This window comes from Cyprinus carpio, chromosome B20 (assembly GCF_018340385.1).
Source record: "Cyprinus carpio isolate SPL01 chromosome B20, ASM1834038v1, whole genome shotgun sequence".
Lineage (NCBI taxonomy): Eukaryota > Metazoa > Chordata > Actinopteri > Cypriniformes > Cyprinidae > Cyprinus > Cyprinus carpio.
Genome location: NC_056616.1, coordinates 12,614,202 through 12,635,025, shown reverse-complemented (window position 1 = coordinate 12,635,025; position 20,824 = coordinate 12,614,202). Strand labels below are relative to the sequence as shown.

At 37.8% G+C, this 20,824-nt stretch overlaps 2 protein-coding genes across 7 annotated transcripts in view; one reads left to right on the top strand and one right to left on the bottom strand.

The window, feature by feature from the left end:
- Positions 1–7,191: 7,191 nt before the first annotated feature.
- Positions 7,192–11,273, top strand: LOC109113381 (creatine kinase B-type). The gene is made up of 7 exons (XM_042746695.1): positions 7,192–7,386; positions 8,526–8,680; positions 8,766–8,898; positions 9,030–9,201; positions 10,390–10,513; positions 10,607–10,796; positions 10,870–11,273. Exons 1-7 carry the CDS (start codon positions 7,194–7,196, stop codon positions 11,046–11,048), a joined length of 1,146 nt encoding a protein of 381 aa, XP_042602629.1. The 5' UTR covers positions 7,192–7,193; the 3' UTR covers positions 11,049–11,273.
- Positions 11,274–13,213: 1,940 nt separating this feature from the next.
- The window catches only part of LOC109113857 (apoptosis-stimulating of p53 protein 1-like), a 55,631-nt gene continuing 48,020 nt past the window's right edge, over positions 13,214–20,824 (bottom strand). For all 6 annotated transcript variants that reach the window (XM_042746691.1, XM_042746692.1, XM_042746690.1 and 3 more), the window contains 8 exons: positions 19,966–20,090; positions 19,400–19,880; positions 17,423–18,159; positions 16,554–16,691; positions 16,333–16,466; positions 16,062–16,228; positions 14,801–15,000; positions 13,214–14,464 (listed from right to left, as the gene is read on the bottom strand). In XM_042746691.1, the coding sequence (XP_042602625.1) occupies positions 14,423–14,464; positions 14,801–15,000; positions 16,062–16,228; positions 16,333–16,466; positions 16,554–16,691; positions 17,423–18,159; positions 19,400–19,880; positions 19,966–20,090 (2,024 nt within the window). In that variant the 3' untranslated portion in view covers positions 13,214–14,422. The remainder of the gene's footprint in view (positions 14,465–14,800; positions 15,001–16,061; positions 16,229–16,332; positions 16,467–16,553; positions 16,692–17,422; positions 18,160–19,399; positions 19,881–19,965; positions 20,091–20,824) is intronic.

Genomic DNA, 20,824 nt, shown 5'->3' with positions numbered 1-20,824 from the left:
TGCCTCCACACGTGTCCAGAGAAAGACCCTACCCACTCCACTCCTTATGAAATTCAAAACACAATCAGTGTGATCGATGTGGATTTGGGTGAGAGCGGTAGTTCCATATCATATAAACCTGTTACAGACATGATCTTCTCTGATACACACACCAATCCCTCTGCATAGCCCATGCACCTCACTGTGACATCGCATGCTGTGTAACTCAGTGAGAAACAGTGTGTGTGTAATGTTAGTGAATGAGACAATATGTAAGTGTGTTATGTAATGCAGTGTGTTTGTTGCATGCTCCATCCCATCTGCAGCTGAGAGCTGTTTTTCGGTGAGTCAGCTAAGTGCACTACATTAAGCAAAACATGTCTTACTCTAAACAACGTACATGTTATGTACTTTGGAACAAGGAATCATTACCGCAGAGCTCTTCACAAGCACTAAGCATAATCCCTCGAAGCATGATACAGAAAGGCTGAAAGTCTTACTTTCACTTGAGATCCATTATAAGAGTGCTTCTGAGTGCTTAGTGGTTTAATATGCAGGTCTGGTACTAAAGAGACCAACACCCAGCAAAGCATGTTGTTACACTGTGCTTTAATCAGTCCCATTTGTGAGGAATATTCCAGGTTTTTCATCTTTAAATGTTTTATCTCTAAAGAAACTAATAGTATTTTTTTTAAATGCACCAGGGATGCACAGACAAATAAACAAATAAATAAATAAAGTCAACATTATGATAAATAATAGTTTTGAGATAAAAAGTCAAAATTATGACAAAGATAAAAATTAAGAGATACTAAGTCATAATTATGAGATAAAAAGTAAAAATTACGATAAAATCATAATTATGACAAAAGTCAAATTATGGTTAAAAAAAAGTCACAATTATGAGATACTAAGTCAAAATTATGGTAAAAAGTAAAATTATGACAAAAAGTCAAAATGATAAAAAAGCAATAATTATGAAATAAGAAGTATAAATTATGTTTAAAAATCAACGTTCAATGTTTGTAATCAATTTTGACAAAATTAAAAATTATGATAAAAAGTCAAATATATAAGAAAAAGTCACAATTATGAAATACTAAGTCATCATTATGAGATAAAAAGTAAAAAATTATGATTAAAAATAAATTATGACATAAAAATTGAAATTATGAGAACAGAAATAATTATGACAACTGTCAAAATTAGGATAAGTCAAAATTATGAGATACTAATTATTAGATAAAAAGTACAGCTTATGGAAAAAAAATCATAATTATGACATAAAAGTTGAAATTATGAGAAGCAAAATTGCAACTATGAGATAAAACTTAAAAGTGATGACTAAATAAATCATAATTACTAAGTCAAAATTATGATTAAAAAGTTATGAAACAAGTAGAAAATATGACAACAAACAAATATAGAAATTATGATACAATTATCATAATTTCATAAACATAAATATTCCTTCAAGATCACACCAGCAAGTGTGTTAACAATCATGCATAGCTTTTTAACAGCCATACCATATACCTAAAGTCCTGAAACAAAGCCCATGAGGCAGTTTACAGTTAAGTGCTGAACTCTACAGTGTGTTCTTGTCCAGCTTCACTCTCTCAGCTGAATACACTGTTGTTTGGTGCAGCGTCTGAAGGGCAGGCTCTCCACTCATGGATGGGCTCTGTCACTGCAGGAGGGACAGCAGTCTAGATTTATTATTCAAGATAATTGAGCTCTTATGAAAGCCGATGCTGACCTACATTCATTTGACTGGTTAAAATTTAAATGGCCTCTACCACTGCCAGCCTCTGTGACCACAATAGGTCGAGAGCAAAGGCGAAGCCAATCTTTACTGTGCGCTGAATGGAGGAGCTGGAAAATTGGTTGCACCAAGCTGTTGCGTACAATAGCGCCTGCCATTTTGCTCGAAAGATTTGGGCAATCTGCCATAGTTGTACAGTTGTTTTTTAGTATTACATCACGTCATGCACTAGTTCTGCGCATCTTTAACGATTTATTATTCCATATACAGTGTATTTTCATTGTGAAGTAGTTCAGCTTATCAGAAGTCTCTAAAAGTGCTCTACTCTAATTAATGCGACTAATAACTATAATATAAATGAGCTTTCTATCCATTCTTGGGCAGTTTTTTCCAAACGTATGGCTCTAGGTCAACCGCTTTAATACTGCAAACAGCTTCAGGGACCTTTATAGACATAACGCTCATCAGTTCAAAAAGTATCGGAGTGATGCTTTTGGATTTGGCTATTGGTCAATGTAAGTGTCAGTCAATAAGCAATGTAACCTGGGTTTTTTAAGGCAGATGAGCAACAATAGATATCTTTAATCTACCTGGCTGGGATGCATCAACAGAAAATGAGGAAAACAGCCAAGCTGAGGAATCCTGTTGACCTTCAGCTCGATGTCACTGTACGCAAGAGCATTCTGAGGCAGGCCAGATAGAAATGGCTTATATGATCATTTTAAGGCAATATGTAATGTATGATGTGCTGCACTGACTTCTCTCATTTCTCTCTCATTCATTCCTGGTGGTGAGTATATACAAAAATGAGGTGAAATAGCCTTTGATAGACATCATATTCAACAATTCAGAAATGCTTATTAAGTTACAGTTAAAATTAAATGAAGATTATCACATATTTTCCTCTTTTTTTCAACAAACTTCATGCTGCATGCAAAACTTGATGTTTTAATGTTTTAATATTTATGAAAGAAGTCCCTTATGCTCAACAAGGCTGTGTTTGTTTAATCAAAAAACAGTAAATACTCAGTAATCAGGGTTTCTGCAGGTTTTTAAACTCAAATTTAAGACCTGCACAAATAAAATTAATACCAGAACAAAAACAAAAAGTTTTCTAAAATGATACACTTCACATTTCAGCCTTTAAACCATTTTTAAGAAAATGGATGGGGCAAAAGTATTAATTATTATATTAATTTAAACAATTATAGATAAATTATTATATTATATATAATACATTTACTGTTTAGATTTTTATAATGCATTATCTTCTTATCGATCCACCAGTTCAAATTTACAGCTCTGTGTGTTTGCAGGGTAAAAACATGGGTTGATTTTCACATTGGTCTGAACAGGCAAAAACAGGCTTATTGAAAGTGCACATTCATTCTCTGCCAGCAGGTGGCGCTTTCAGAAGGGCAGAAATATAACCAAAAAAAATATATATATTTCCCCGGTAACGGCAGTGCACAAAGCAGCACAGCAGTGGACTTTGAAACAATCAGAGCTCATGTTTATTTAATGAATCATAGCCTTTTGAAGTTTAATCGTCACATTAAGCCATATCGCAATTCTGGTCTTTCCGTCCCCAAATTTTCTTGAAATTATAATTGACTTTCTTATTCTTTTTTAATACTTTTTATGGCCTTAAATTTGATACAGCTACATTTAAGACTTTTTAAGGACCCGCGGGAACCCTGAGTAATACTGTAAAATATTATTACAATTTAAAATAAACGTTTCATATTTGAATATATTTTAAAATGTAATTCATTCCTGTGATGGCAAAGCTTACTCTTCAGTATCATTCTAATATGCTGATTCATTTGTTACTATTATCAATATTGAAAACAACTGGGAAGCTTAACATTTTTGTGGAAACCATGATACATTTTTTCAAGATTTGTTACATTATAAATGTCTTTAATGAGTTCTTGCTAAATAAAAGTATTAATTTCCTTTTAATATCTTACTGACCTCAAAGTTTTGAATGGTGGTGTACATAAGCTTAGCACTGAGGTGCGGTTATATTAAAATCACCATCCAAAGGAGTTTTGAATAAGTAATAGATTTAAATACATTTTAATAATTTTTGGTTTCCTGTCTGTGATCATTAAATAGTGCTGATCTGGCCTCTACACAGAGCTTCAGAGAGGTGACTGAGGAAGAGGAGGAGGGGAGAAAGAACGGATTAAATGCTCTCAAGAGCGATGCAAATGAGACATTTGAAGAGAGGGACGGGGTGATTTTGACAGCTCCCTGTCAGGAGGGCTTGACAGACAATGCGGATGGGGAGAGACTTTCTAGGCTGTTAGCCTTCTGAGTAAGAAAAAATGATCTGAGAATACTTCATTATTCTAGTAGTGCTTTGTGAGCTTCTCAAGGTGACAATTAGCATGACATGCAGTTATAGCTGCTCTTTTGTTCTGCTTTAGCATACATGCGGTGTTGTTTTCGTCCATCGTTATTCTGCCCAATGCTTTGTATCTATAAAAACGAGCAAGCTAAAGGCAAAATATTCTGCCCTATACCCTCCATGACATCAGCGTTTGTCTCACCCTGTCAAAATGTGATTGCTGCACACTACGGTGCACTCCCTGAACCAGGGAGAAAAAACAGTCCACAGGGTTGAGGGGGGAAAACACTGCCATCATGAATACTCATCAGATGCAGACTTAGGCTTCATTCAGAGACACGTTCTCTCTTTCTCAAATCAAACTGTCTTTGTACAATAATTAAAAGAAAATTTCACAGTGCCTTCATTCACCAGCATACCAGTTGTTTATGCTAATGCTAAGTTGAAAACTAGACATCATAAAATGTGTGTCGTACCTTCATTAAAGCTGAAAAAGGGGGTGTGGTCGGGTTTGGCCTTCTGGGATAGCCTACTACAGTACAGACAAACTGAAAGATACAGGTTAACATGACACAAACAGCAGTACGTTATGTGATTTCTGATAAAGCATGAGGAAGAGGCAGCACTGGCAGCACTGAACTACACTAGAAGTCAAGCGCTGTGGAGATGGCATTATCTGCTCAGCATGGATGTCTCTCCATGAGCCCACGGTTAAGCTCCTAGGTGAGCTTACTGTACACAGGAGACTATATTTAAAGCTGTGTCTCTAGTAAAAACACAGCTCAGACTCACAATGGCAACAACCTCACACTTACAGGAGCAGTATATCATTTCCTTCACAGCAGGTGGTCCCTAAATCCAGGAAATCCAGAAGGTTCTCATTAGCAATATACAGAGAAGACTGAAGCAAAGTCTGTCTAAAACAAGCAGCAAACGTCCAAATTATGGTAACAATTTTCATGCAAAATCCTTACAGGGTCGGCTACTATATGGTAGATAACACACTATTGTTTAAAAGTGTGGGGTCAGTAAGATTGTTTAAACATTTTTGAAAGAAGTATCTTATGCTGACCCTAACTTTTATTTACTGTATTTGATTAAAAATACAGTAAAACAGTACTATTGTAAAATATTATTACAATTTACATTTTAAAAAGTAATTTATTGATGTCAACGCTTAATTTTCAGCAGCCATTACTCCAGTCTTCAGTGAATATTACAAATATAGCACATTATAAATGTCTTTACTATCCCTTCTGATCAATTTAATGGGTCCTTGCTCCATAAAAGCTTCTTTTAACAAAAAATAGTGTATCTACAATATACCAATGATACAATGAACTGAACAGAATATTATGTTACTGAAAGATTTGATTTAGGGTTGAGTTACACTGAAATCTAAAGCACAGCAGACTGATGACTTTGTTTAGAGACTAAAGCATTTTGTTAATTCATATTCATTTGTATACAGATACTGCCAAATGTATCATGTAACAGAGCAAAACTGGAGAATGCTTAAAGAGAGAGAGACAGAAGCATATAAACTCTGATCTGCTTCATAAGGCAATCTGCAAGACGAAAACATGAAACCAGCAATAAATGCTAACCAAAATTAATTTCCTGGGAAAACATAACCAAAAAAACACTACATCAAAGTAATGGTGCATTATGGTGATGTATATTAAAAGCTAAACAAACACAAACAGACAGACAGTTAGAAAGACTTTAAAACGTAGTGTGGCAGAAATGATTCAACCAGAACAATAAACCAGATTATGGGGTCCCTCAAAGGTTTCCAGGGTGTCTGTGAAAAAGACTATAGCAATAAATAAATAAACAAATACACACACACACAATCTGATAAGAATTGTATAATGTAGTCGACTAATATAAGTTGATTCCCTTAATAATAATAATAAAAAAAGTAGGCTAAATAAACCTATCTTATATTGGGGACTCGGTTCGTACAGGTTAGACATTTTCATGATGACGCAGTCGTTAAGATGCTAGACAAGAGAGTCTGATAAATGCATGTGATCGAATTCCACATTGTTCAACTGTGTTGTCAATCATGACAAGAGCCGTCAAGGAAAAAACATCACGTGACCAATGTAAGCAAATACTGGATGCTGTGGATGTGATTGCCCAATAGAATGAATGGACTCAAATAGCGTCCAATCAGAGGAGAGCTCGGGCTCGATATAAAAACCCCACAAAGCCGCTTATTTCTGGACACCATTATCAGTCTTTGTGTGGGTTCTGGTGGACTTTAGGAAGGATTAATTCCGCTTTCCCAAAGAAAATCAGTATAAGGTATGGATTTTGTTTGAGATCATTAAATCAAGCCTTTATTATTATAATATTCAGAAGATATGACGTGATAGCGCTGCCAGATCAATTTACAAAAACATACACTTGTGGGCTGTATTAATGATTAAATTATGATGAGGAATGCATCGACATTCAAAGGGAAGTCGCGTATTTAAGCTATGTTTGCAATTTGCAATGCGCTGTTTTGTTTTGCTAAACTCTTTAAACGTGTAGAGAGCATAGAAATGTCAAATTAAACGCTTTAAATGGTATCCTGGCCAAAAGAATGCGGATACGTGCATGCCAAGGTGCTTTTGTCCCAAACATCAGCAACGACCTTGCAGTCAGCCTCCTTCTCTGCAAGGTCTTTGGAGACGTTGCGCATTACGCATTCGCATGCTTCAAAGAATAATAAACGATTCCCGTACACGACCTTCGTAATGCACTGGAGGTATTACATAACGTTCAATATCTGCATGCATTTGAATGCATTTTGTAATGACGCGTCATTTATCGGACGCGCGCACCACATTCCATCATATTTTCTGCCCTGCGTGACATAACGTCACCGAGCACATTTGTCGTCATCCCACGACCGTTTGTTGCTGTAACTGTTCAAGCGAATTTAAACGAATTCCTCCGTTTTAGAAAATGCGCTTTAATGCTGTTACGTCACTATTAATGCAGCTGAGGGGCTGGCTTTGTCCTCGTGCTTGAATTGGATTTGAACTTGCCTTTCAACGCGTCCTTGTTTCCAAATATTTACACCAGGTAGACGCAACCATGCCATTCGGTAACACTCACAACCAGCTGAAGATGAACTACACCGCTGAGCAGGAGTTTCCCGACCTCAGCCAGCACAACAACCACATGGCGAAGGTGCTGACGCTCGAGATGTACGCAAACCTTCGGGACAAACAGACCCCCAGCGGATTTACCGTGGATGACGTCATTCAAACCGGGGTGGACAACCCAGGTAAACGACCCTTCTTCAAAATGCCAGAGTACCATGGTTTCAACCAGCGCTTGGGTGCAAGGTGACCAAATGTCGAAGCAAATTTGAGTTTTGCGGCTTTTAATCGAATAATGTGTGAGTGTCCAAAAATGTGAATCATCCTGTACTGCTGTTTTTGACCAATCATATACTCTAGAATGAGACTGTCCCTCCCCCTAATAGCACCTGCAGCCAACTAGCACGTTTTATTTTTTTTAATCGCCAGGCTATCACAAATCTATCATGAATAACGAACAAATGCAACTTTCAGACTCCAGTATAGTACATATAATTGGTGTTTTTCATTTCTAGTTATCAAAGTAAACTTAAAGGCGGCACGGGTTACACTTTCAAGTTCTTTGAAGATGAAATGGCTTGAATGTATTTCTAGTTGGCCTTTTTTTTTTTTTTTTTTTTTTTTTTAAGAAATTAAGTAAAATCATAATTCCTGGCTGTGCTGTAATGGCGCAGTTTGCTAATAATAGTGGGTCTCAATACTTTGCTAGTAATGCATGAAACAGTTTGTGTAACGTTAATTTTAATTTTGAATGAAAACATTCATTGTCCTGTGAGTCCATAGCTTAATAATTAGATGTTAAAACAAACAAATAAGCTTGAATATCAGTTCTGAATCTCTATGGAGTCCAGGGACTCTTGCACATTTAGGCTTAGTGCTTTAAAAAAAAAAAAAAACATGCATTTAGTACGTACGTAATAGTCCTATTCAAAGCTTTCTTGGGCCTGATGTTACCAAAATGAAGACACTGAACCTAGTTGCACTCTAGTGTAATAACATTATGATTTGCATCCTTTGCTGCTTCCTTATCCCACCTGATGTAATCCTGATGGCTAATGCAAGTTAGCCTTTTTTTTTTTTTTTTTTTTTTTTTTTTTTTTTTTTTTTTTAAACCCCAAGCAAGAAAGTTGCAATGAGTCTAAGGTGTTCTATTCGTGAAGTCCAACAAAAGAGATCGTCTTCTTGAATCTCATGATTACTGCAAGGCCAACCATGCAATAATAAACATGACATGTGGCTAGATTAAACCTTTGCCTGTGACAATCTGTTTGCTGTTGGTTTGAAAGATTCCAAAAGTTGTGACCATGCTGATCTTGTGTTCCAGGTCATCCTTTCATCATGACGGTGGGCTGCGTTGCTGGAGACGAGGAGACGTATGAAGTGTTCAAAGATCTCCTGGACCCTGTCATTGAGGACCGCCACGGGGGATACAAACCCACAGACAAACACAAAACTGACCTGAACCCAGACAACCTCCAGGTACACCGCGACTGTCTGGTGCATCTAATTGGGTTTAATATTTTAAAATAGTTGCCTGTTAATTTGTCGGCGCTGTTTTTAATAGGGTGGTGACGACCTTGACCCCAACTACGTCCTGAGCTCCAGAGTGCGAACTGGCAGGAGCATCCGTGGCTTCTGCCTCCCTCCTCACTGCAGCCGTGGGGAGAGACGGGCCATCGAGGGTCTGTCCGTTGAGGGTGAGCTCGTCTAGGCATCTCTCTTCATGGGATGCACATGATTCATAATTGGTCGTTCAAGAGGGATGGGCGGAAACAAGTGATTGAAGCATCCACTCTGTAATGATGCAGTTGTGTTGTGGTCTTCACAGCTTTGGGAGCCCTTGATGGCGATCTTAAAGGAAAGTACTATGCCCTCAAGGACATGACCGAGGAGGAGCAGCAGCAGCTGATTGATGACCACTTCCTGTTTGATAAGCCTGTGTCCCCGCTGCTGCTGGCCTCTGGGATGGCACGTGACTGGCCCGATGCCAGAGGGATCTGGTGAGTGAGACCGGCCTTTTAGGTCCATTACTCTTCATTAAAAGGAATATTAAAATTTGCCATCTAAGAGGATTTATTTTATTATTATTATTATTATTATTATTATTATTATTATTATTATTATTATATAAATTGTATGTTTGTTTTTTTTTCCTCTTTTCTCTTATGGAGATTTACTACTAATAATATTTTTAATGGGTAAATCTGTCTTGAGATGAAAAGTAATGTTGGCATTTTGTACCTTTTTTTTTTTTTTTTTTTTTTTTTTTTTTTTTTTTTTTTTTAATAATATTTATTGTTTATTAGGTTCTGTCTTTAATATTATAAAATTCGTTCATTTTACCCTTTTAAGATTTTTTTTTTTTGGTAATTTTTAGAATTTTTTTTTTTAATGATTTAATGTGTTATTTTTGGAGTAAGAAATAAGAAAACATCCATGTCAGGACTAATATATTATGGTTTGTATTGTCTTATTATAATGTGCCATCTTAATATAATATAAAATGGAAGAATTTGTTTATACCCTATAAAGATTATTTGGTTTTTATATTTTATTACTAACATTTGAGTGACTTCAACTAGACATGAAAATTTTGGTACCATGATAAAAATCGATATGATGGTACAGCACTGTCAACATTTGAAGTGTATCAAAAAAAGTTCAAAGTTGTCCTAAGACAAGAATGCATTTTGGTTTTAGGACAGCTTTGATAGCTTTTGATCCACTTCAAATGTTGACTAGTATATTTTAAACGAGTCCCTTTAAGGCAAGTCAAGTCACCCAGTGGCTATCTTTGAAACTCCTCTCGGGTATGCAAGTGAAGCTCCTATCTCTTTGAATGGGGAAACCTCAAATTTTCCAAAACTGGTTTCCAAACTTATAAATAAATCAATAAAATGACGACTATTTTTATCAGGCTAGATCAGCCAGTGCACATGCGCAGTCCTAAGAGCACATCTGAAAACGCTGACAGTTTCTATAGCAACCGGGACTTCTAAAGGCAGCTGCAGTGATGCGCTGACCTTAACGATTAGCGATTGGCTCTTTTGCTCAGAAGGCGGGGCTTCATTTGATAGAGCAGCCATAGAGCATAGCATTTTTCTCCATTCAAAACTATGAGTGACATGTCTTGGGTATTCTATAGTCTTTGTTTTAAACGACTAATTATTCTTCATAATGCTTTATAGGCACAACGACAACAAGACATTCCTGGTCTGGGTGAATGAGGAAGACCACCTTCGTGTTATTTCCATGCAGAAAGGCGGCAACATGAAGGAAGTCTTCAATCGCTTCTGCACAGGCCTCACAAAGGTGTGTGTGTGTGTAAAACATTCCGAGCTCTACAGCATTGCCGTCATCTCCAGTGTGGGCACATTGTTAAATCCTAACTGGTTTGTCCTGCAGATTGAGGAGCTGTTCAAAGAGAAGGGCCACGAGTTCATGTGGAACGAACACTTGGGCTACGTCCTAACCTGCCCCTCCAACCTGGGCACAGGGTTGCGTGGTGGTGTTCATGTCAAACTTCCTAACCTCAGCAAGCATGAGAAGTTTGGCGAGATCCTCAAGCGACTGAGGCTCCAGAAGCGTGGAACAGGTACATGTTCACCTGCAGTTCTGTTACCTGAACAGGATGTAGTCTCCAGTACTAAACTTGCTCTCGTCTCCAGGTGGAGTTGACACTGCTGCAGTAGGCGGTGTCTTTGACATCTCCAACGCAGACCGTCTGGGCTTCTCTGAGGTTGAGCTGGTTCAGATGGTAGTGGATGGAGTTAAGCTGCTTGTAGAGATGGAGAAACACCTGGAGGCAGGCCAGTCAATTGATGACCTTATGCCTGAGCAGAAGTGAACACTTCGTGACTCCTAACTTAACTCCTTCCATGCCTCCACCAGTCCTCCTTTCCTCCAGTATCAATAATCTTAACTACGTCAAGGAACATACACTCCACCCAAATGGTAGTGGCACTAAAGTTAGATGAGTCTTCCATCAGTGTGAAGGATTTTGTATCTCAAACGTCCTGCAGTGTTGAAGATGGAGATTAACACCAGAAATAAAGTCCCTTTGGCCCATGGAGTGTATTGTGTGCATGTGTTATTGCTAAAAGATCAACAAAATTTGTTTTCTGTAGTTTTCAATCAATCACCTTATTTACTTGCCAGAAAAAATGCACTGCTTGGGTGTTCTAGTGTTATTTGAGGCTTGGTTTGTATTTACAGACCTGTTAAATGTTTATAACCTGTAGGATAATCCCTGTACTTTAAGGTTATTTCATTGATGGATTTACAAGGTCATTATTTGCCATAATCTCAAGGGCTCCCCACCCAAGAGACCGTAGCTCTCTTAGCATTTTACATTAAGTATTCTAGGCTTTATTTCTTTACATTTTTGAATTCTTTTTCTTTGCTTTTATAAAAAGCATAGGCTTTAAAAAATTCAACCCTTTAAGAAGTTGCTGTCAAAACTGTCTAGTACTGCCACCTAGTGTCCATATTGGGAGATGCATCCAAAATAACTATTTGTATGTATTTATTGCCTTTTTTTTTTTTTTTTTATTTATTTAATGCTGGCTTTGTTCTGAGTTGAGGAAAACCATGAATGCAGATTACCTTACAAACATTCATTAACTTCATTATACGACAGGTTTAGTCAACGCTGTAAGAAGGACATCTAATTTTTATTTTTTTGTTTCCGAGGGGTTTGAACAACGAAGGTAAACTTGGATATTTTAATTGCATATACTATTTTAGGCAGTTAGGTAACGCCAACATTGAAAAACGGCTCAATCTCTATGAATTAACCTTAACCAGTTAAAACCAACAAACTTCTGTGATTGGCCAGACTGTGACAGCGCAGAGAAACGTAACATGCACCATGTGACATCATCACTACAACTTCAGCCACCATCAGTATATATTTTAGCTGAATGACAACAAAAATCTTCAGCTATTTAATTCGAAATACACTGAATAATATTAAGTCAAATTATTTCTTAGCTCAAATTCTTCAGGATTAGACAGATAAAGTGAACTGTTTTAAGACTGACGTTCCAAAATCAAATTCACCATCACCATTATTATTATACTAATCTTAGTTCTTGTCATTCAAGTAAGTTAATCTTTGCTCTAAATATATCTCTATTTGGTTCTGTTTGTATTCTCTATTTGGGATTTTCAGTATTTGACTCGTGACCCTTCATGACAGCAAGCTACAGCAGGTGTGCCCAGTCCTGTTCCTGGAGATCCACCTTCCTACAAAGTTCAGCTCCAACCCTGATCAAACAATTTAACACATTCAGAATCAGGAGCACTTGATAATTACAGACGGATAATCATTGAAACTGAACTCTTCAGTTGGTAGATCTACAGCATGATGTTGTTACTCAGCCGTGACACTCTAGCCAAACCCTCTACAGCCAACAAACTGACAAAACGAATGCTGCAAGTCACTGTAAGCTAGATACTTACTGCTTTTAGAAATGATGGTTCATCTAAATATTTCTAACACTTCACACACATTCTTCAAAACACTCTTCTCAGCACTTCACACTTTTGTATGATGCTCACTGCAGTGGGGGAAGAAAAAAAGAAAAAAAAAATTCACACTCATACATAAATCCCACACGCAACACATACACTTTCACTTATATGTTCAGTTGGTAGATCTACAGCATGATGTTGTTACTCAGTATGAGATCTGGGGTGCCTTTCCCCTGAAGCAGTGGTTGCAGCAAGTTCCACTGAACTCTATAGTAATGATGGAACTAGTGTCCATAGTTGCATTTGAGTACAGGGCTACATTTGCTTCACTTTTAGCTAAAGAACTTTTATCTCATCTTACCTCAATATATGCTTTCCATCAGCTGTCAATGGGTGTTGCTTCTAGCAACCAGATACTACTATAGTGTTGGCTGTTTTAGGCCACTAAAAAGCATAAAACTGGATTATAAAATCGATTTCCAAAGCAAAAGCAGGGAGGGAGAGACTGTTCAATGAGCATAACACAAAGTGAGACGATTTCTTGCTACGACTCATTTCTTTTTATTATGTTGTCATGTTTAGAACACAAGGTGCGAGTCACTGTATTTCACAGAAGCCCACACGGGCAGTTTAGTCTAATAGCATCGAGTCAAGCATGTCTCCTCTCCTGTCCTCATCACAGTATTTACAAGGTTAAACTCCACAATAAAGCTCTTCACTGCCTTAACGGCAGAATATAAAAATCATTTCACATGACTAAAAAGTGGAGTGGAGTGGAATGGGCTGGAATAATATAAAGAAACATTCAAAAACAAAACAAAAGTTTAAAATAATTGAAAAAGCTTAATTCATGGGAGCCGTGACACTCTAGCCAAACCCTCTACAGCCAACAAACTGACAAAACGAATGCTGCAAGTCACTGTAAGCTAGATACTTACTGCTTTTAGAAATGATGGTTCATCTAAATCTTTCTAACACTTCACACACATTCTTCAAAACACTCTTCTCAGCACTTCACACTTTTGTATGATGCTCACTGCAGTGGAGGAAGAAAAAAAAGAAAAACAATTCACACTCATACATAAATCCCACACGCAACACATACACTCTCACTTATATGCACCTTTATGAATCATATACATGCCCATCAGTTTATGGGATTCCTCAGTCATAGATCAGAATAATTGCAAACTATTTATATTTTGTTCTCTGCGCTCATATACTTCCAGTTTATACACTCGTTTTTGTAGATGAGCTATAAAATTCACACACAAGTCCTTTGTTTGAAGCCTACATAACCTCAGCTCTCATTCATCCAGTTAAATTCCAAGTATACAGAATCTCTCTCTGATAAAGAGCACTGCCTGCCCTGGTCCTCTCAGCAAAGCATCATGGGTAAGCAACTACAAATAAAGAAAAGCTCTTGTCAAAGTGATTAATGCTTGATCCCCAAGGTGTGATGTACAGCTGTAATACATTTTACATGAATACAAGAGAGCGCGTGAGGAGTGGAGTAGGAGATACGGAGGCCTGGTGGCTGAGCTGATGGGGGCAGACCGAGAAACCTGAGGCTGCTTGTTTGGCCTGGTGTTCGCTGGAGAGTGTGTTTGAGTAGTGCGGTTAATAGTGCCTCCAGGTTCAGGGTTTAGCAGCTTCACCCCTTCTGTGGTCCAAGTGGCACATAGAGGTGAAAGACGGAGGTTCAACACCTCGAGACATCAGTCCGGTCGGTCACCCACGAGAGAGTTACGCCAGAGACCTCTGACATGGTTTTATTCTGGGGTAAAGCTACAGAGAATCAAAGAATAAAAATAATTAAAAATATATATATTCAAGAAGGATTCATTAAATTGATCAAAAGGGAAAGATATTTATGTAGTTATAAAAAATTTATATTTCAAATAAATGCTGTTCTTTTGAACTTGTTATTCATCAATAAACCTTTCCACTAAAATATTTATCAGCACAATTGATAATAAGAAGAAATGTTTCTTGAGCAGTAAATCATTATATTAGAATCATTTCTGAAGGATCATGTGACACTGAAAACAGAGTAATGGCTGCTGAACATTCAGGTTTGCATCACAGGAAAACTCTCCTGCTATATCCCGTGTGTGCACCTACCCCTAATAGGTTCCGAGGCACATAGCCCTCTTTGTCATTGAGTTTACTCCACCACCACTCCGTCTCGGTATCGTCCTTCCTGCGTAGGACAGTAATGGCATCACCCTTCTGAAAGGAAAGCTCATCTGCGCTCTGAGCCTCATACTCCCACAGCGCGTACACAACTCCCTTATTCATCACTCCCAACTTCTCCTGCACACCTGTGAACACAGAGAAAAAGGACTTAATAAGGCAAGGTAATATCTCATTCAGTATGATATTACAGCATTAACATATGCGCCACACAAAAAAAACAATGACATATAATTATATTGGCGAGTACTGAGTAAAACATTACTGTTTTAAAAGTTTAGGGTCAGTAAGATTTTTTTTTTATATTTATAAAAGAAGCTCACCATGTCTGCATTTATCTGATCAAAAAATATAGTCAAATATTAGAAATACTAAAATAAATCTTAATATATTTTTAAATGTAATTTATTCCTGTGATGGTAAAGCTGAATTTTAAACTCCAGTCTTCAGTGTCACATGATCCTTCAGAAATCATTCTAATACGCTGATTTGATGGTTAAGAAACATTTCATATTATCAGTGAAAACAGCTGTGCTGCTTGATATTCATGTAGACAATCTAATACTTTTTTCAGAATAGAAAGTTCAAAAGAACAGCATTTATTTGAAATAGAAATCTTTTGTAAAATTGTCTTTACTGTCATTTTTTTTATATATAAATTGAATGTGTCCTTGCTGAATAAAAGTATCTATCTCTTTAATATTTATATACTGACTCAAAACTTTTGAATGGTAGTGTACTTAATATGTTAATGGGATTTCTGGAGAATTCTGATTACACCTAAAAGCTGGACAAAGGGCAAGTAATGATGAAAAATCAGGTTGAATCAGGTCATTTCCATTTCTAAGCGCTCTAAACTCTGTACTCTGAGGACATCTGCTGGTTAAAGCAGTGTAAATACAATAAGAACTTAGCAGAAACGTTCAATGAAATTTATACACACAAAAAAAAAATCTATAAAATCAGTAAACATCAAAGTGAAGTTTGTGTTTGTAAAAAAGCATTTTAGTTCTTTTTTTGGTTTGATGTTGTCCTCTTATACAGAGATTTCCATAAACTGAGACTTAAGTCTCTCAATCTTTTGTAGAGTAACTTGCATTTAGATTTGATCCTAAAAACTGCCTCCACTTTCACATTAGATTCAACAGAGCTCTCAATATGAGCCCCACAGAGGAAAAGGCACTCTTACCATAGAGAAACTGTGAGCACTGTATGTAACCCTCCTCCATCTCCTCACATTTGTCTGCTGCCGTCTCTACATCACTGATAGTGGTGGCAAAGATGGCAGCACCAGACTCCACCAGTATCTTACACAGGTGCACGCTGTTACAGGAGGCGGCACAGTGCAAGGGCGTCCTACACACACAAACACACGTCAGTGGGTGTCTACTCAGCATCTGATGGTTTGAACAGACTGATAGATCTCTTTCACATTGACAGACCCAATAAAGTGTCCTCACCAGCCATCACTGTCAGCTGCATTCACATTAACACCAAAGTCCAGCAGGAACTTGACGATGTGGTGGTGTCCGGCACACACTGCGTTATGGAGGGGTGTGATGCCCTCATCATTAGGGGTGCTGGGATTGTCAACCTTTAAAATGAGAGAAATTAAAGAAGAATTTGTTAATTAAAAATGTGCAAAATAAAGCAGCTTGTAAAGTGTGTTCACACGGCATACCTCATAGATTATCCTTTGTACAAGGTCAAACTCGCCCTCCAGTGAGGCATCCAGCAGCAGAGCGAGTGGGTTGAACTTCACTCTAAGGCCGTGACCCGTCCGCTCTGAATCGGGTTTCTTTAGGTTTGTGCGTTTGCCCTGTTGAGGACATGGACCATTAGGCTTAGTTCACACAGCACAAAATCTGATTTGCTTTCAAATCTGCTCTTTAGGACTGATCATCCTCCACACTGCTGCAAGCAATATGATCTAAATGGTTTGTTCAGACATTGTTGTCTCTAACCTATATCAGCTACTAATGATGTAAACACATTAACAAGGCCTTATTGTAAAACTTAATGTGGCTTTCTGATACAGCAAATGAGAGCAATTGTCATTGTAAGAGGAGATGAAAACTAGAAAGGCAAATGTGAACATAAGTGATTTTTCATATATTTATACCGCTGTCAAAATTAGTGTATTTGGACATAGATGTTGTAGCACACTTACACCATGTTCAAAAGTGTGGGGTGAGTTTTTTCATGTTTTTGAAAGAAGGCTTATGATAACCAAGGCTGCATTTATTTAATGAAACACAGTAATGTGAATTACTACTACAAATTAGTATTTTTTTTTTCTTTTTCAATCTCTTTTAAAAATGTAATCAGAAATCATTCTAATATGCTGATTTGCTGCTCAAGAATTTAAATAAATCTAAATAAAAATATATTATTATCCAACAATGATGATTATCATCATATTTAAAACAGTAAATGTTGCCAAAAGGCAAAAACTGCAGTGCAGGAAAGGAAGTCTAAATGGGTTTAGAACTGAAAATGATTCATACACAAGGTTGAGTTCGTGTGAGGCTGTGTATCAGTTAAACTGACCGTGGGCTGGGATGAGGGACAGGTGTCTGCTTCTTCAGGTGTGCTGGCCTCAGCTACAGGACTTGGTAAAATTGCTAATGTTTCTGCAGGATTATTGTTATTGTCTTCTGACAGTTCTGGTGCTGGAGGGGTCAGCGTCTCAGCCGCTTGTTCTGGGGGCTCATTATCATTGGCATCACCTTGCGGGACAACATCCTCAGCAACAGTGCCCTCCGAGGGCACGATGGGTGTTTCTGAAGGTTGATTCCCATTGTCTGCATCAAAGAGCATTTCACCTGTGGCCACGGAGGGCTGGTAGAATGGAGTCACTCCTCCACCTCCACTCACACCGTCCACTCCTCCTTCTATCCCTCCAGCCAGGGTGTTGAACCGCTGATAGAGGAGTTTCTGGATGTTGGGCCCATTGGGACCCTCTGGTTCCGTAATCGAGCTGCGTTTCTTAAGTGGTCGTGGAGCATTGGCCAGTTTCTTGCGCAAGGCCTCCAGCTCAGCATCGCTCTGGTAGCGCAGAGGGGAGTGCACCATGGGTGTGAGTTTAGTAGGGCTGAGAGGTCGTGGGATGTGGTCCACGTTGGGTGGGGGTGGCTCAGGAACACCCATAATTTGACCATCAAGGTCCAGCTCAAAATCCAACATGTCTCCTCCTGGACCCTGCAGGGCGGGAAAGGCCCCAGAACCCCCAAAAAGTAAGGGAGAGGGGGGTGCTGAGCTGGGAGGCAGGACTGGCTTACCATATACTGGAGAGAAAAAGAACAAAATAGTCAATTACATTGCACTCACAAATAAAACACACTTAAGAAATAAACCACTTCATTCACATACTGTAGTACACTATTGCATCTGTCTGTGCAGTTTTCAATTATTTTTGCTAGAAGGGCATTGTTGACCACTGCAATGTTTCTAGCAGCTATTTTCAATCTTTATTGCTGTGAGTGGTGCATTTTTAAAGTCAAGTTAAAATGCGCTGTGAGACACACATTGCATCTAGCCTTTTTTAAAAACACAAGACGGGTCCAAAATGAACATTGCCTGTGTAAAAACAAATTTTTATTTTATTTTATTACTGCATGAATAATACTTTCTTAGAATTCCAAGAGTGACCTTTTACTCTATGCATATTAATTTATAGGTGCATCCAGACCTTTTCTCTACTATAGTTTTCATGTGTTTTTATTTTTAATTTATAAATTTTACACATAAATTATGAACTGTTTTAAACACACTTTTAACTGCCTTAATTTGTTATCTACAGAGTTGTTGAGGACTTTTTCTGTTGAACTGCAGTTATTTTCTTTTTTTGTTTCACAATTATGTATTTATAATTACATAAATATAGAATTATATATTTTAAATTAATATTATATTTCAAAATAAAAATGTACATTAATTTACAATTAAAGTAATATATAAAAATATATTTATGTGACATTTAAAATTTAAATTATCAATTTAAATATTTCAAAGAATATTAATTGTATTAATATTTGGCAACACTTTAGGTTAGGGAACACATATTCACTAATAACTATTAAATATCAATTAAGTTTTCCCTCATTAAACTCCTAATTTACTGCTTATTAATAGTTAGTAACATAGTTGTTAAGTTTAGTTTTAAAGTTTTTGTTGGGGTAGAATTAAGGGATCTAGAATAAGGTCTTACAGAATAAGGCATTAATATGAGCTTTATAAGTACTCATAAACAGTCAATATGCTAGTAATATGCATGCTAATAAGCAACTAGTTAATAGTGAGAATTGGTCTTTAAAACAAAGTGTTACCTAATATTTTTTACTAAGTATCAACTTAGAAGTCTCACTGTATAATTTTACACTTAAGATCTGTATCAATACCCAATCCTTATGTGTTCTCACTGTAACAAAAGACTGAAGGTTCTTTTAACTTCTTTTTAACTGAGCATATACTCTCAGGAAAAGTAGAAATTTGAAGTTTAATATTAAATCATTTTCTGCTGTGTACCTGCTTTGACTGCCGGCTTGATGTTCAGAGGGTAGTTCTTGGGGGCTGTTTGTTGTAGGTACATATGGTAGATGGAGCTTGAGTTCATAGTGGCTGGGCCTTTTCTGGGTGACTGCGGTCTGGAGCCCTTATCTGGGATGAACGGCCTTACCGCTACAGCCAGAGGAGGGTCTGGCCTCTCACTGGGGGGGAAAAAGGGTGGACTGGGCTGGAAGGTGGGACTGGGGGGCACGGAAATGCGCTGCTGGATCTGCTGAGAGGAAGAGCCGGTGGGTGCAGGGGGAACACGGGGCCAGGCCGGCTGCGGCAGTGGGTTGGTGGGTAGGCTGGGCACCGGTCTGAGAGGAACATCCTTGCGTCGGTCCAAAGAGCTGGTGGAACCCGAGTTGGCAGACGAGAGAGGGTGGCTGCTGGTATGGGCTCCGTACGGGGGAGGCTGGGGCTTACTGAGAGGAGGAGCTGAGCCCATTTTACTGGAATCCTGAATTTAAAACAGACATATTAAAATCACTGTAAAATTATAAGACAGCGTTTTATTTGTGTGCGTGGGTCTACATTAGATGTACCTTATCTCCAGGAGTGCCTGCAGGTGATGCCGTTTTACTGGTCGTGTCTGTTCCAGACTCCTTCCAGTCAGGTGCTTTGACTGATGTGTTGCTCTTGTTGAGGGTGGGCCAACCGCCATCATTTGCTGAAAATGGAAAGAAAGGTAGCATTAATACAAGATGACACATGACAGAACCCCTCACAAGCACATTTATTATTAGAACAGTGACAAACTGCATTGCTAATATACTAGACATGACTATCTAATGATGTCTAGTTATGCTCTTGAGTTTGGAGACATAGGCCCGGTTTCATAGACCAGGCTTAGCCTAAGCCAGGATTAGGCCATAGTTCAATTAGGACATTTAAATCATTTTTATAAACATGCCTTAGAAAAATGCATTACTGGTGTGCATCTTAAGACAAAACAAAGGAACTGACATGTTTTAAGATCAGTCAATGCAAGTTTCTTTCAGTTGAAATGGCTCAGATTGACATTTTAGTCTAGGACTTGGTTTAAGCCTTTTCTGTGAAACCGGGGGATAAAGTATAACAGTCTTGCATATGAAAAACAAGTTTGTCTGGAATAGAAATGAGAGGGGCTCCTCACATCTACAAGAACAGCTCAGATGACTTCTATATTTTACTTTGAATTGTAAGCTCAGTCAACTGCATGATATCTTGACTTAAACAAAGCATAAAAAAGTCAGTCCATATGAAACTCAAGCCAAACAAAGAGAAAGACTGATTAAAGCAAACTGACTGAGCCACCACACTACAGACTTAACTTCTCTGTCTATTATGTGTGTGCATTTTGTGTTAAGTCAACAAGTTAGCTGAATGTTAGAGAATGATGAAATGGAGCCAGTAATTTAGTGA